The 14597-nt window shown below is 39.1% G+C and overlaps 3 protein-coding genes across 4 annotated transcripts in view; all 3 read right to left on the bottom strand.

The window, feature by feature from the left end:
- Positions 1-7546, bottom strand: part of LOC143359112 (uncharacterized) — a 65223-nt gene extending 57677 nt beyond the window's left edge. Inside the window, exons 1-2 of one of the 2 annotated variants that reach the window (XM_076796799.1) lie at positions 7170-7546; positions 6896-6999 (exon numbers count right to left, since the gene is read on the bottom strand). The gene's annotated coding sequence lies outside the window, so the exon portion shown is untranslated. The remainder of the gene's footprint in view (positions 1-6895; positions 7000-7169) is intronic. The other variant, XM_076796800.1, reaches the window with a different exon arrangement.
- On the bottom strand, positions 4384-6530 carry LOC143359237 (quinone oxidoreductase-like protein 2). The gene is made up of 8 exons (XM_076797039.1): positions 6234-6530; positions 5882-6115; positions 5625-5816; positions 5255-5439; positions 5053-5144; positions 4870-4984; positions 4674-4803; positions 4384-4614 (listed from the first exon to the last, which is right to left on the bottom strand). Exons 1-8 carry the CDS (start codon positions 6468-6470, stop codon positions 4558-4560), a joined length of 1242 nt encoding a protein of 413 aa, XP_076653154.1. The 5' UTR covers positions 6471-6530; the 3' UTR covers positions 4384-4557.
- A 436-nt stretch (positions 7547-7982) lies between the features above and the next one.
- On the bottom strand, positions 7983-14280 carry LOC143359118 (uncharacterized). The gene is made up of 5 exons (XM_076796834.1): positions 14086-14280; positions 13272-13369; positions 13005-13209; positions 11804-12283; positions 7983-11393 (listed from the first exon to the last, which is right to left on the bottom strand). The coding sequence occupies exons 1-5, from the start codon at positions 14159-14161 to the stop codon at positions 11269-11271; spliced, it is 984 nt and encodes a 327-aa protein (XP_076652949.1). The 5' UTR covers positions 14162-14280; the 3' UTR covers positions 7983-11268.
- Positions 14281-14597: the final 317 nt, after the last annotated feature.

Raw genomic sequence — 14597 nt, 5'->3', positions numbered from 1 at the left:
TACCGGTCACACCTCAGTATCTTCAACATTCTTTAAAGAAAATGGCTACAGTGGCTTTCAAGGTCACGCAAAGTCAAATCTGAAAGAAATATTCCGAATACTTTACAAAATAATACGCCATACATAGTTCACAAAATACCTCATCTATTTCATTTTTTGCTGACCTTGTGTGACTTTGAAGGTCACTATAAAGCACATGGCTGCCTTCGTCGAGACGTACACTATCACCAGACGAATTCACACAATATTACATTCTTGAGAAAAGACAATAAAATTTTTTTACCATGGTCACTTCTGGAATAATTGCAGTGTAGAAATTTGTTGAAAGAGGGCTCGACCAGGCGTTACAGTATTAAGTAAACGTTTCAGTATAGCGTTGTCTGCCCCCCAATCGAGGTCCGAGAAAAAAAGGAACGGAGTTATCGATTTCTTCGGACGGATTTAATTCCTCTGTGCCAATCGCGCGCCAGAATTACGTCAGGAATCGCACTCGCGGTGCCATTTTCGGCGCGATTTCGCCACTCGGCGATCCTTCGAGGATAACGGAATCGGGTAGGGGAGCAACGGGTTGTAATCGGCCGGCGATACGTGTCGCCGGGACGCGTTTCTTTTCGGCGGGGGCCAATTCTGCACAAAGAATGAAGACCGTCCCGGAGTCCGACAAGAAAGTCTCCCCCGTGAAGCTGTGACTTTTTGCCGTCGGCCGATGGATATTATGTAACCTGTCCTTTCGATCCGCGCCGGGGGACCTTTATTTCCCTCCACCTCCCGACATCTGGCAAGCAGATCGTCCGCGATTCCTCTTTCCACCGGCATGGTTAATTGAAAGATCGCGTATCTATCTCTGCGGCTAACGTGCTACGGCCGAGCGCAATACCAGGGACGTTTTCACCGATTTTATTAGGTTGGCAAGAAAGTAATTTCGGTATTTTTAGGTGAAATAGAATCCAATTTTTTTATCGAAGCAATGAACTTTAATCAATAAAATATTTTCCACCTTGTTCCATGATCTTTTGCCATCTTTCTGGTAGCTTCATGATTCCGTGCTCTTAAAACTTCTGATCCTTTGCGGTGAAACACTGATTCAAGTGCGATTTCAGACCATCGTCATTAGTGAAAGTTTTACCATTCAAAGAGTTTTGTAAACTTCGGAATAAATGATAATCTGATGGTGCAATGTCAGGGCTGTATGGTGGATGTGACATCACTTCCCAACCAAGCTCCAATAACTTTTCACGTGTTACCAAAATGTGTGTGGCCTAGCGTTATCATGGTGGAACACGATTCCGTTGCGATTTGCCAATTCCGGCCGTTTTTCTTTGATTGCTATAGCCAGTTTTGTTAGTTGTCGACAATAAACATCTGAATTAATGGTTTGGTTCGTTGGGAGAAGCTCAAAATACACAATACCTTTGTAATCCCACCAAACTGACAACATGATCTTCTTTTGGGTGCAATTCAGCTTTCGGCGTGGTTTGGGCTGATTCATCACGCTTGGACCATGATCGTTTTCGAGTTGTGTTATTGTAAACAACCCATTTCTCATCACCAGTGATGATTCGCTTCGGAAAAGGGTCGATTTCATTTCGTTTGAGATGCATATCGCATATGCTGATGCGTTGCGTTACGTGAATTTCTTTCAATTCGTGTGGAACCCAAATATCGAGCTTCTTAACGATTCCGAGACTTTTTAAACGATATTCTATAGTTGTATGCGAGACACTTAACCTGTCTGCAATATCTCGGACGGTTATATGACGATCCGATTCAATAATGGCTTTCATTTGGTCATCATCAACTTCAGAAATTTCTAGAACGGAATTTTTTAAACCAATTCTGGCACGTGCGTTCTGTTAAACAATCCACACCATAAACTTCATATATACCTTTGTGAGCCTCGGCAGCTTTTTTACCTCTACGGAAATAAAAAAGCAATATGTGCCTATAATGTTCGTTTTTGCACTCCATGTTCAAATTGACACAGAACTAACAATTTTAATCAAAATTACGTGTAATTTGCTTCAAAAGTAACATAAAAGATGCAGTTATGAAATGTCAGAAAGAAAACAAATGCAACGTTAACAGAAGTCAATCAAACAAAACATAAAGCCATCCATTAGTGAAAACCGAAATTACTTTCTTGCCAACCTAATAGATTCCCACTGCTGCGCTTGTTAGAAACAACAACGGTCACAATTTGGTTTCTTTCTTTCGGAATAGCCATTTTTATTGGATTCTCGCTGGAGACCAAATTAGAATCTTACAGGGACCCAACGGTGGCCTAAATGGACCCCATTAGGTCGAAACAATCCGATTAGAATATATCTGCTTAGATCTGAGTCTAAATAATTAGAGTGTAATGAGGTCCTGAATGTTCTCCCAGTTCAATTAGGGAGACGTACAAATGAAGCGAATGAAATTATCTTTTCGTTGAAATAAAAAAAGACAGTAATGAGGTATTTTAACGACTAAAAAATGTGCAATCTTTGCCGAGACAAACTGCGAGCGTGTTTTTCCAGGGTATACCGAATCAATTTCAATTGATTAAGTCTGTCAGCTATAGATTCGATAAAAATGGAAATGTAAAGGGTCAATCAATTCTGCGATTCGTGGAAGGGCCCCCTGCAGGCAGTGGCCAGCCTAATGCAATTAGAATCACTCGTACGGAATGCAGTTTAACGGAATCGTTCGATCGGTGCGCGCTGCGGCTCGGCTCGGCATGGCGGCGCGAAAAGATCTCATATTGAGCGTCGATCTGACCGCGGCAGGAAAAGAGCAAGAAACGTTGCGAAAGAAATCGGCACAATACCTAAATCGATGACGAAGTGACCGGCCTGCCGGTCGAAAGAAACCGGCGGACTATGCGGGACATAAATCACCGTTAAAATACAGGCAAAAGCAGTGTTCGTAATTTTTCCGTCTCCCCCCAGACCGCCGGTGTGTGACACCGTCGGTCGCAAGGTTTTCTAGAGAAAGCAACATTTACATAAGGACTCCGAGAGACCGATACATATATACCCGTAGCCGGACTGGACAATTGAATTTTGAAATCGCGCGCTATACCACACCCACGATTACCCCGGGGGGTGCTACCTTGAACCCCGGGCCCGGCCATATGATTAACGATACGAAGGCGTTCTAATTGGCCTTCGTCTCGGAACGAAGCGCGAAACGCACCTCCGGAATGCGCTCCGCATTCCTCGCCTATATAAATTTTCAAGGTGACCTTCGCGCGATGAAATAATCAGGTCAAAAACTGGACCGCGCAACCATGTATAAAAGAAAAACAATTTTGCCAGATCGAACGATAAAGCCGTCCGATTTTGCCTTCAGCGAAGTTAGCCGTTGTTAGTCGACAACACCCACGCTGTTCAAATCCATTTGTAGATTATGTCAGTCAGATATTCCTTTTTCCTTTCAAAAAGCAACCGGCAATTCTTGTAGGGTTTCTCGTGCTGAACGCGAATCCGAAAACCATTTTTCTGTACCGCCCTTAGTTCCTGAGATATTTAACTTTGAAAAAATAAAATTTTCAATTGTAAAATTATATCAATTGTTGAGAATTTTAATTTGGAGAACGGTCGAATTTTCAATTTGAAGAATTTGATGTACTTCAACCATGTCGGTGTAGCTAGTTCGGTGAGAATTTGATTTTTGATTTTTAGTGTCACTGTTGCCGCAACCACAGTTTTATTGGCCAGCTGAAATCGGTGTATGCTAATGCAAAATTCTTTGCTACCATTCGGGGAACATATTTATAATTGACGAGCGAACGTTCTCAGGACTTTTACTTCGGGTTTCGATCGCCATTCGGTAGCGCCGCAACAAAACGCTCTAGTTTCGATAAAAGGACATTGGGCAACCGATAATGACCGCGGCCCAGTTGGTACGCCGCTACCGAGGAACAATCGTATGCGTGCAATTTTCTGTTGTCTCGTTGAGCACCACGTGGACCCTTGGAAATGATCATGGGAAAAATGCGATCAAAATTCTTCGGTAGTACTACTCTATTTCTAAAATAAGCAACATTTATATTTTCTTGTGGCACTTATAATTAAGTTAGGACTGAAGGAAACATTTTAGAATACTAAAAAGTAATTGCTTTACGGCCTAGAACCTTCCCCCCATAATGTCACGTTATTTATAAAACACAACGAGACTTTAAAAATCGGTGAAAGCAATTTTATCTCCAACCCTATTGGCTAAATCGTAGAGACGATGCTAAGGAGGAAGTACTATACTTCCACGCCCAACCGCTAGATGACAGCGCCATATCAGCCAATGAGATCTCTAATACAATAGCCTCGACTGCTCCCGAGCATCTCGTTACGTCCCAACTCACGCGACGTTACAGACAAAATTAACTAAATAATAGAAACGCTATTTTTTGTTGTAGAGGCGTAAAAAATAGTTTATTACTGTACAGTGCGTTAATGTGGTCTAATTAATTAATGAACAGGCTTGATAAAGCGCTCCTCTATCTGCTTCGTTAACAGAATTTCTGTGTAACACTTTTAACAATGTCATGTATTTTATTAATGTAATAAGTCTTTCGCATTATTCTTTCTTCACTAATTCTGCTTTATCTTCCTTGTTCCTTATATCGACTATGACCTGTGAATTGAACAATTCATTTTTATTTTATCTCAAGTCTGTCCCTACAAGTCACTCACTTTTCCAGGTGATTTGCTGTTATGTACGAAACCCATTGCATCGTTTATATTGCACAGTCCGACAGTGAGCGCGCAGGTGGGTTTAATGTGACCCTCCTCGAAAAATTGTAGAACGTCGTCGCCAGCTTGACTGATTTAAACAAACAGAGTAAACATAAAATAACAATCCCTCCATTTATGAAAATAATGTGTGTACCGATATTCCTCGGGTTTCTTTTCCTTGTACTCTCTCAAACTGAACCCAGTTACCCTGAAACGATCCGCATCGGTCTCCGTTATGGTCGCAGTTGATCCAGCAATTATTAACCGGCCTTGAAGATAGTTATTAATAAAAAATAAAGTTATCCTATACTTGAAGAATTATTTTATCGATTTATACCTTCGCGAGATAAGTGATGTACAACTACAGCAAAGTTGTCGTCTCGCAACAAGTCTTTCATTGTCGCGCCGCTTTTGTAGATACTGGTGAAGCTGAAAACACGACACACCTGCTGCCACTATTCATTACCTGATCAAAGCCTCGCGTAAGAATCATTGTGATTTTTAAATTACCAATTCACTGTAGACACTTATCATCTTACCAGCTCATCACTTGTTTCAAGTGCTCCCCATCAGCATCAGCAAAAATAGCCTTAATGTCTTTCTCAGCTGCTATCTCCTCTAATTGTTTCATTACCTTGCCTTCCTTGTATTTCAAGGTCGCGAGGACTGTACCCTTGCCTCTGGCTAGGTCTGCCCCTTCTTCGGTAGCACAGACCCCTATCACCTGGATCAATGATTGCTCTAACAGTCCTCTACCTCTTAACATATTTTGACAAAATTTTACCCAGAAATTGCAGATAAAAATAAATACATGTTAAACATTTTTTCAGAAACTATGCCACCCATAAATTTCATCAGAATTAGTGTATCTGGGTCTGTTATGTCTCTTGTTAGTGCTTAGGGTCTAACCTTAGCTTTGTAAACATTAGCAGCAAGGTCAACAGCAGCCAGGCCAATGCTGCTCATCCCCACATTAATAATAATGATATCATCCTCCTGGAGGATAACTTTGCTCTCTAATGCAAGCATTGCCGTGACATAGTCATCGATCAGACTAACTGCATCAATGGTCTTAACCTCGGCTGGTAGCTTCCAAATGTCCTGCAAGGGTTGCTTGTATTTCATTGTATAAAAACAGGGATGATCAGTTGAACAAAGTTGTTTACTTCGACGTTAGCTATGCACTGTTCACTGAGACCCCCGAAACAGTCTTTGTTGAGTGCAACCACCTTGTCCCCGACCTTGTACCCACTTTTCTGTGCCTCCTCTCCAACCTGGACCAATTTGCCAGCAAACTCCTGACCAAGTATCATTGGCAAATTTGGTTGAAAGGTGTACGAATTGTCGGCTAGCAAGACGTCTGATGCACTCAGGGTACTATACTGCACGTCTACGACGACCTGGCGGTGTAAATCATTGTTCTGATTTAGTGTTCAGGACCAGGGGTATAATATTTCTTATTTTTCATTTTGGTCTCAGATTTTTTCCACGTGGTTTATTTTTATTTTGCGAACTTACTTCGTTCGGTTGTGATATTTTTGGAGGCTCAAAATGATCCACAACCAGAGGACCGCCAAAGTATTTCAGCACTGCGGCAGAAATTGTTTCAGAAGCCGGATCGTTCTTGCTGTCTAGGTTAGGTTTGTTATACTTCGCTGTGGTGCTGAATTTAATCACCCTCGTTCGTATTGGAAATTTTCTGAGATGATATTCACAAAAATTGGTTAAAACTCTTCTGCTCAGTGTGACCGACATTTTTGAAATTGACACTTGTGTATTTCTTAAACACTGGAGATACCATTACCGGGGTACTGTCTGAGTGCTTATCATAGTGTTGCGGATGCGCGCCAAAATTCGAACGTCGATTCAGATCAAATCGAAATTTTTGTGTATCGATAATTTGAATATTTAAAAAAAATATTAGGCTAGTAACTGATGATCTAATATCCTTAAAGCATGACTTAATTGCGCCAAAATTGTTTTTTGTGCAAGCAAAAATTAAGTAATAAGAATTCTATAATGTAAATAATGTTGCTTTTACCAAAGTACATGATTTTTATATGGATCGTTTGCACGTAATTATTAATAAGTGGGGTATTATTAATAGAAAGGATTGTGTTCTATTATACAGCAATAATTAAAATGTTAATAAATAATGCAAAGTTAGTGCAAGTACTTACCGATCACGAAATCTGTTGCATATCCAAGACACAATACACTTTTTGTTAAAGATGATGGAAAATGTTTCAGCGAGAATGCCATAGAGACCACAGACGGAAATTAACTATGAAATAAAAAAGAACATAAACACCTTGAAAAGAGAACAACGAAAACTACAATTACGTTAACACAATATTTAACAAAAATTTTAACTAGTAGATACAACAAAAATTTCTTAATTCGTGACACTAAACAATTTTTTTAGATGTTTTTGTAATCCAAAATCTAACGCACGTGTAAGGAAAAGTTTCACAACATGGTGCAACCGTCACGCGCAAAATATTTACAAAATTGTAACCGACAAGTGACACCAGCTTCGCAAACATGTGACTCGCTTAGGTTTCAATTGAATTATGCTACTTGTTTACCATACCTGTAAACAAAAAAAAAAATACGAGTGGTAAATCACAATTTTCTTCGGGCTGAACGAATAATAAAATAAAAAATAAGAGCACTATGAACAGTCAACACGGAACGCGTTGAAAATTTCAGGATTTATTTTAACCGGAAGTGGTTCGGACCCGACGATAAAGTATTGTTCCTCCACACGGTTTAAAAGGAAACTGATTCGCTCGATTTTTGTTTCTACTGACAAAGTCGGTCCTCCCCACCAAGCTCCATTTTATTGCTATTTTTTGCATGCTACCCCCACCATGCTAGGTCATTTTTCATTTCAGGTTCATTTAATTTCCACTGAGGATGCTTTCATAAAAATAATTTCAGCTTTTTTAAAATTATGTATTATACACTGAAATTCAATTACAGATAGGTAAAATTCAAAGAAAAAATACTAAACTATTTTTTAGATAAAAGAAAACAATTTATTTTAATTTTATTCGTGGTACTGGATAATAAATAATTATTTTAAATTCTAGATACAATTTTTAAAATACAAATCTCTGCTTTTAGTTATTAAATTGTTAACAATCTGTGGTTGGATTTCAGTACACGTAGACAAATGTTTATTAATTAAATGTACATACCCTAATGAAATGTTTATGCGTGAAGACTTGCAGGGTTGGTTGTATGAATGATAATAGCGTAATTAGTTGGAAGTTTATTTCAAATTAATTCTTCCTCGCAGAACTGTAACATTGGTCTGTTAACATTAGTTTATTATTATTGCATGTGTTATTTTACATTAACTGAAAAAGGAATACATTCGTAAAGTACAAAGCATCTGAATTATATACTCGTTATGTTAATATCATTTTGCAATTGATTCGCCCTTTTCTTCCTGCTATTTTAATGATCGGTACATGATTATATCTAATAACAGAGAAATATGTTAATAATTCGATACGCTTCTAAAGAATCGGTGAAAAAGATTAAGTACAATCCGTAATACACTCGTATAATACAACGAATGAGAGAATGATCGAGCAATCCGCCCTCGCATTGTTCGTCCTCATTTTTTTTATTTATTTATATATTTTTCTTTATTTCATAAATGATTAAAAAATACAAACAGTGAATAATCGTTAACGAAATCAATCGATCACACTGAACGAAGCGATGACGTCGAAGAATCCGGATGAAATCTATTCGTTGACAATTATATCATTCCATGCGAGTCAAGCAGTATGGCCAGCCGTACCCATCAGCACTATCACGAAACAGTCATGGCGCCACAGAGGAAAATTGTTAATTAATTATTAAATCCCCTCTTAAAAACGAACGCGGATCGTAGAAACTAAATTTCATGACCAGATTAATGTTTAAAAGTATAAGACGGCGACGAGTGTGACTAGTATGTTATTAGAATCATTCGTTAGAAAAGTATTAACCCTCGGACGGCGCGGTGTGGGTCCATTTTGACCCAGTACCACAAATATCCTAATTCCAGAAATTCCAATTTTTCGGCAGTTCAAATCGACATTTATTCGAGCAAAAACAACGTGGATCAGATCAGAGTGGGTCCATTTTGATCCGGAACCACAAATATCTCAATCACAATCTCCATTATCTATTACAACAAGTTTAATGTGAATTATGACAAAATTTTGAACATAAGGATTTCAGTGGATCTAGCCCTAGCTGCTATAAAATTTTCAAAATTATCCACCTCACGAGGGTTATACTTGTTCGAAACTCCTTCTTGTTAGTTCCAATAAAACTAAACATTATTACGCTTAGAATACTTCGATCACACTTTACAGTGACGAAGCAACGGAAAAGCGTCTACGTCAACGAAATACCTATCGGTTTTAGCTACATTTAACGTTTCGACTGTTTTCAAATTTTCTGTTTGGAAAACATACTGGAGGGAAGAATGAGAACTATACTGCAATTTCATGATTATCACGGTCTGATAAAAACTCTAGCTACGTTACATAGAATGAACAATACGAACACCTTTGTTCCCACTCTCGGTGACTTTGCACTGTTCAACAGCAATTTTGCACTTCGACAACCAGTGTGAATCCCAAAATCATTTTTTTGAATATGGCTCAATTTTTGAGAAATTCATTATATTAGTAACAGTATGTAGAATCATTCTAAATAAGAATCATCCTCATGGCTGTTACAGTTATCCCAGAAAAAGTTCCTAAAGTTGAAAAAGTGATTTTTCTTGAATATTAAAGAATCGTCTACTGGTTCTCGAGAAGATAAAAGTGAAAAATTGTTTGGACAGTGGTTATCAAGAGAAAATGCTAGGTCCTAAGCATTTTTCGTTGGTAGCATAGCTGGGTTACAAGAACACATACGTCGACAAGAGTTCGTCTATGAAATTTCCTCGTTACAACATATCAAAACGGTATACTGTGTGCATTCACGTTCGATAATACTGTGAATGTTGTCTTGTGTTTATAATCCTACGCAGAATATCAGGATATTACTGCCCACTGTAGTGTCGACTCGTGCACTTATGGTTGATCAGAGAAAAGCGCACGAGTCCTTGCGTTTGTCTTTTCGTGTGTTTTACGTGTCTCTCTCTCTTTTGGTTTAGTATACAAAAGTCTCGATTACAAACGTTAGTACAAAAGTCTTCGATCACAAACGTTAGTACAAAAGTTCGATTATGCGAAAAACTATTGTTACCTTTCCCGTCGCTTAGAATTCAAAAACGTTTTACGTTTAATTACGTTTAAATCTATGTGTCTGGAATGCTGCGTTAATATAATACTTCTAATTCAACGTCGATGTTGTTACATCAAAAAGTCATTTGTATCTCGTTCGAATGTATACTCTCTCTCTCTCTCTCTTTCTCTTTCTCTCGTACAGTCGGCGACAAAAATCATCATGATCATTATCATTACTATTTTCCTCGGCTCCTTTTTTGTTGTGCAACAAGATTCAGTTCTATCGATAAACACAAAAAAAAAAGGAAGATGTAGCGTGACGTGAACCAAAAGCAATTCGAAGATCGTTTCGTCGAACACATCGTATCTTTTTTTTTTTCTGTATTGTGGATAAAATTTTACAATAAATCAGATCGAACGCCAACAAGCTCGCAATCGATTAGGTCGTTCTCAACGAAATTTCTCGGCCTAACGGCGATGACTCTGATCCAAAAATCTTCTACCCTACACCACCGTTATAGTCATCGTACACGCGATCAAAAATTTTCGTGGAATACTTTCATTACCGATACACAATACTGGGCCACGGTACAATTTAAAAAAAAAAAACACACACAAATACGTATAACCGAAAAATAAATTAAACTAAACTTTCACTTTTACAATACATACACCTTATACACTCTGGTACATTATACAACAACAAAAAAAATAGTATCACTAAAATGAGAAGCAATAACAAAAAGGTGTAAAACACGAGTATGCTAATGCAGATACTCACGGAAAATATTTTTGTTACTACTTTGATATAATTTAATTTATATTAGCATTGTTTTGCTACACAATGTACTAAAATGTACAAAGATCATTTATTCCGACAATTAAACGTTTGGTAAAATTTTTGTTTGTGATTATGGGTGCTTATAGCGTAAAAATTGTACTGTGTGAACAGTTTCGTCCAGCATTGTATAATATTCACCCCGATAGCAACAAAATGGATCCTACGAGCGTCCCGCGGACGCCATTAACGTTGAATCGCATCAGATCGATTTAATTAAACAATTCCCAAAACGACAACCAATCCGAATTTCATAACAAAACCCGCTCTCCCACTACCTGGATTTCTCTGAACGTATCTGCAAGCCTTTGCGTATACGAAAAACTGCACCATTCACTAGAAAAATCTGCGAAGAATCGACCGAATACAAGAAAACCACAAAAGAAAGCTTCAACCCCAATCGTGTTCAATTCAATCAATTCCAACGTCGTTTTTTCTCATTTTTTTTTTTAAATTACAATCTAGGTTAAACTTAAATTCTGTCTAGGGACTCGATCGCCTCACCGTTGGTGGCTATTTTACACTTTTTTTGTGGTTGATTGTACAGGGTCTGCAGGGGTACATGAAGCAGTTCCACGATTTGTATAAAATTAGGCTCTGCAACAGAAATGTAGTTCACAAGCCATTAGTTTCGTCACCTTGAAGATACAGACTCAAAATCTCTACAGACATTGTACACTTTGCACGAATAGAGTTGGCAACGTTGCACCTTCAACCTGGCAACCTTGCCTTTTTGTCTAGTCGCCAATGCTGCATTTTTAACCCTTTGTATCTTGTATATTCAGTACCTGTTATTCATTTCCTTCAAACCGAAAGCAAATGTTACAAAAATATATATACATTTTTTTCTTCTTTTTATAGAAAATTATGAACTATAAAAAGGGGCAACGTTGCACGTCTGTAGGGATTCGAACCCCGAAATGGTATCCAGGATTGGGACCCCAGGACGCCATAACAGGGTTGCGCCTGTTTCATGAGCTTGTATATGCATAGAGGGCGTTACTCACCGTTCTCGGCGGTGATGTGTCCGTGTCTAATTAGAAAGTCGAGAGCGACTGGCACTGATGTCGTCTTGAAGTGCGAGGACAATATCCTTTCTAGGCATTCGTTGACTGGAAGCAACTCGAAAGTCTCCACCTCGCCGTCGTTGTTGCTGGGCACGAAATCGGGTGGTAGCTCAAGGTCGTAGACAAATTCAGTGTTTGGGAACAGGCCCCTTTCGCTTTCGAAGAATAGCGACACGCAGCCAGCGCTCTTCAGCTTTGCGACGAGGTTATTGGGGATGCTGGCTTCTTCCCCGGCTTCTTTGATAGCGGTCTCGTTGATGCCATAACCTACGCTTAATCCGCCGCTGACCATGTTGTCCCAATAGCCTGGCCAGGTCTGCTTGTTTGGGCTACGTTTTTGCAACCATATTGAGAGACCCTTTACCGGGTCGTTGACGTACCCGTTGATGTCCACGCCGTACTTACGGATCCCGAATAGACCTAGAAAGGTGACCTCATTTAATCATAATCAAACCGCGACTAGGCAAACAACTGTTACTGTTTATGGCGATATCAGTTACTGGATAGGTAACGGACAAAAAAGGACAGGACATCCACTGTGGCTACCCTGGACTCAACCTCCAGACTTAAACCCGCAGTCCTTAACTTCAGATTTAAGTCCCCAGTCTAACCTGATCTACTCGCGGTTAAATCAGGCTGTACCAACGAAATTTAATTAAAAATTGTGTCAAGTCATCTGTTAAGGATTCTAAATGACGCGTTCGAATATTTTCAAATTACGATCATTGAGATTGTAAAGGTGTGTACAAATTTGGATAGACACATTCTCGTTATTTTTATTCATGTAAAATAGTCGCTTTTAGTGTTCCGTGAACCTAGCGTTAATAACCTCGCACGCAATAACGGACGACCGCTGAAACCCCATAGAGGTTACTCGGGAAAACATCCTTAACATCAAATGTCAAGGTCAAACTCATCGGAACTGTATTGGCTAAGTAAACATTTAATTATCTTCTGTTCGGTATTACAAACGATATACGATTTATTGATTTAGACCTTAAAGCGAAGCGTGCTACTAACCTAAATACTTTTTGTGAACCAATTTCTGAGGGAAGCATGAGTGTTAGTCTTTATGGAGGAATACAAGGATAAAAATGAACGAAGAACAGCCATGGGTGGTTCAGAGGAGATTCGGGCTTACATGTAGCAGATCGGTCCATTTTGAACAGAGGAGGTGTGTTGAACTGTGCGCGGACTTCATAGCACTCCTCTCTCCAGCCCCGTAGCGTTACAAACTTTCCACCGGCCTGCCATTCCCTCAGAACCTCGTCCACGCGGGCACTCCTCTCGGCGTAGTCCCGATATGCTGGATTTAGTTGCACATACTCCGGATGCACTTGGAACACCTTGAAAACAGACAGCCATGAAGACTTCTTGGAAAACCCTCTAACTAGGGTTGCGGAGTTACCTGAGGGTAGTTTAGCAATTCCTTTATCACATCTGGACGCACAAGCCCCACTTGCTGTCCATCGACAACGAATGCCCTGCATTCACCTGTATGGAAACCTAAAACATCAAACAGACTATAGGAACCTAATCCCTGCGGTATGTATCCCAAGTTAGGAAAACATAACTATATACTTTTCCTTTTTTATTTTTTTCACACACACAGCGTATTCCGCGTCCATTGCACTAACATTGCAAAACATAAAAATAAATATAATACACAAAAAAGTAATCGGGGCTTCGATGAAAAAAAATTAAATAATATATATTATTATTATTAACGGATCGAATAATACGTGTTTACACGAGCAACGCGTAAAATTTGTAGAAAAGTTCGTATATAATTATACTTCGAAAATATAATATTTCCCGTGTTCGTCTGTATGTCGCAGAGAATCTCAGTTATTCTATATATTATACAATTAATTACACAAGATATATTTTCGGCATCTACTTTGACAAACATGTATATGTATACAACCTCAGCCACTCAAAATATTTATTAGGGGAAAAAGGGGGCGATCGGACCTAGGATGGGGACGAAACTTTGCTCGTAACGAATTTTTATGAATAAAATATCGTTTTTCACGGGGAAATCGGGGGAACCATGATTATTTGGTTAATAATACCAGAAAGAATACACAACAGACTCGAAATCAATATCTCAGTAGACAGGTCGCAAAGCAACCCGTGTTCTACGTTATAATCAGCCTAGTTTTCGAAAGGCGGGAACAACGGCTAGTTAACGCGCGCTCGAGACAAACAGTTCCACTTACCAGACAGGTAAAAGCAGTTGAACTTGTTGGCGAGCTTTAATACGCGTGACATCGGTTTCTTATCACTATCCGTCATGATGTTTCGCTATCGTTAGCCAGCTGTGACAAAAAATGCTGGCATAGAGCACAAGAATACGACAGAGCTCGAGCTACAAAGGCTTTCCGCGTAACGATCTGCCGCACAGCCCGAACTGACCGTGCTTGATGATTGGTTATGTACTTTCTGATCATTTTACCACTGTTTCTAGCAGATAAGGTGATAAGATAGTCGAGCCAGTTCTCTGTAGCGTCGACAAGTTGTAAAATAATCGATCGAGTTTAAAAATATCATTGAAAACCATCGCAATTTTCAATACCGATCGATGACTCGACGTAATCGCGAATTTATACGATTTTCAACCGAAACGCCTCCTTTAAATGTCAGGAAGTGATTTATTTGTCTACTAACAAGTAACACAGCTCAGTTTAGCGATATTTATCAAGAAAAGATCAATAATAGTAAAAAAATGAGG

The sequence above is a fragment of the Halictus rubicundus genome, chromosome 11 (assembly GCF_050948215.1).
Source record: "Halictus rubicundus isolate RS-2024b chromosome 11, iyHalRubi1_principal, whole genome shotgun sequence".
In the NCBI taxonomy this organism is placed as follows: Eukaryota; Metazoa; Arthropoda; class Insecta; order Hymenoptera; family Halictidae; genus Halictus; species Halictus rubicundus.
Note: the sequence above shows the minus strand (reverse complement) of the source record. Positions and strands in the feature narration are given on the sequence as shown.

Coding starts and splice junctions, on each gene's coding strand:
- LOC143359237 (XM_076797039.1), bottom strand. CDS start 6,470: ATGTCGGTCACACTGAGCAGAAGAGTTTTAACCAATTTTTGTGAATAT. Junction 6,116..6,233: donor AAATATCACAACCGAACGAA/GTAAGTTCGCAA, acceptor TTACACCGCCAG/GTCGTCGTAGACGTGCAGTA. Junction 4,985..5,052: donor ACATCACTTATCTCGCGAAG/GTATAAATCGAT, acceptor ACTATCTTCAAG/GCCGGTTAATAATTGCTGGA.
- LOC143359118 (XM_076796834.1), bottom strand. CDS start 14,161: ATGACGGATAGTGATAAGAAACCGATGTCACGCGTATTAAAGCTCGCC. Junction 13,370..14,085: donor CAACTGCTTTTACCTGTCTG/GTAAGTGGAACT, acceptor TTGATGTTTTAG/GTTTCCATACAGGTGAATGC. Junction 12,284..13,004: donor AATGGACCGATCTGCTACAT/GTAAGCCCGAAT, acceptor TCACCTTTCTAG/GTCTATTCGGGATCCGTAAG.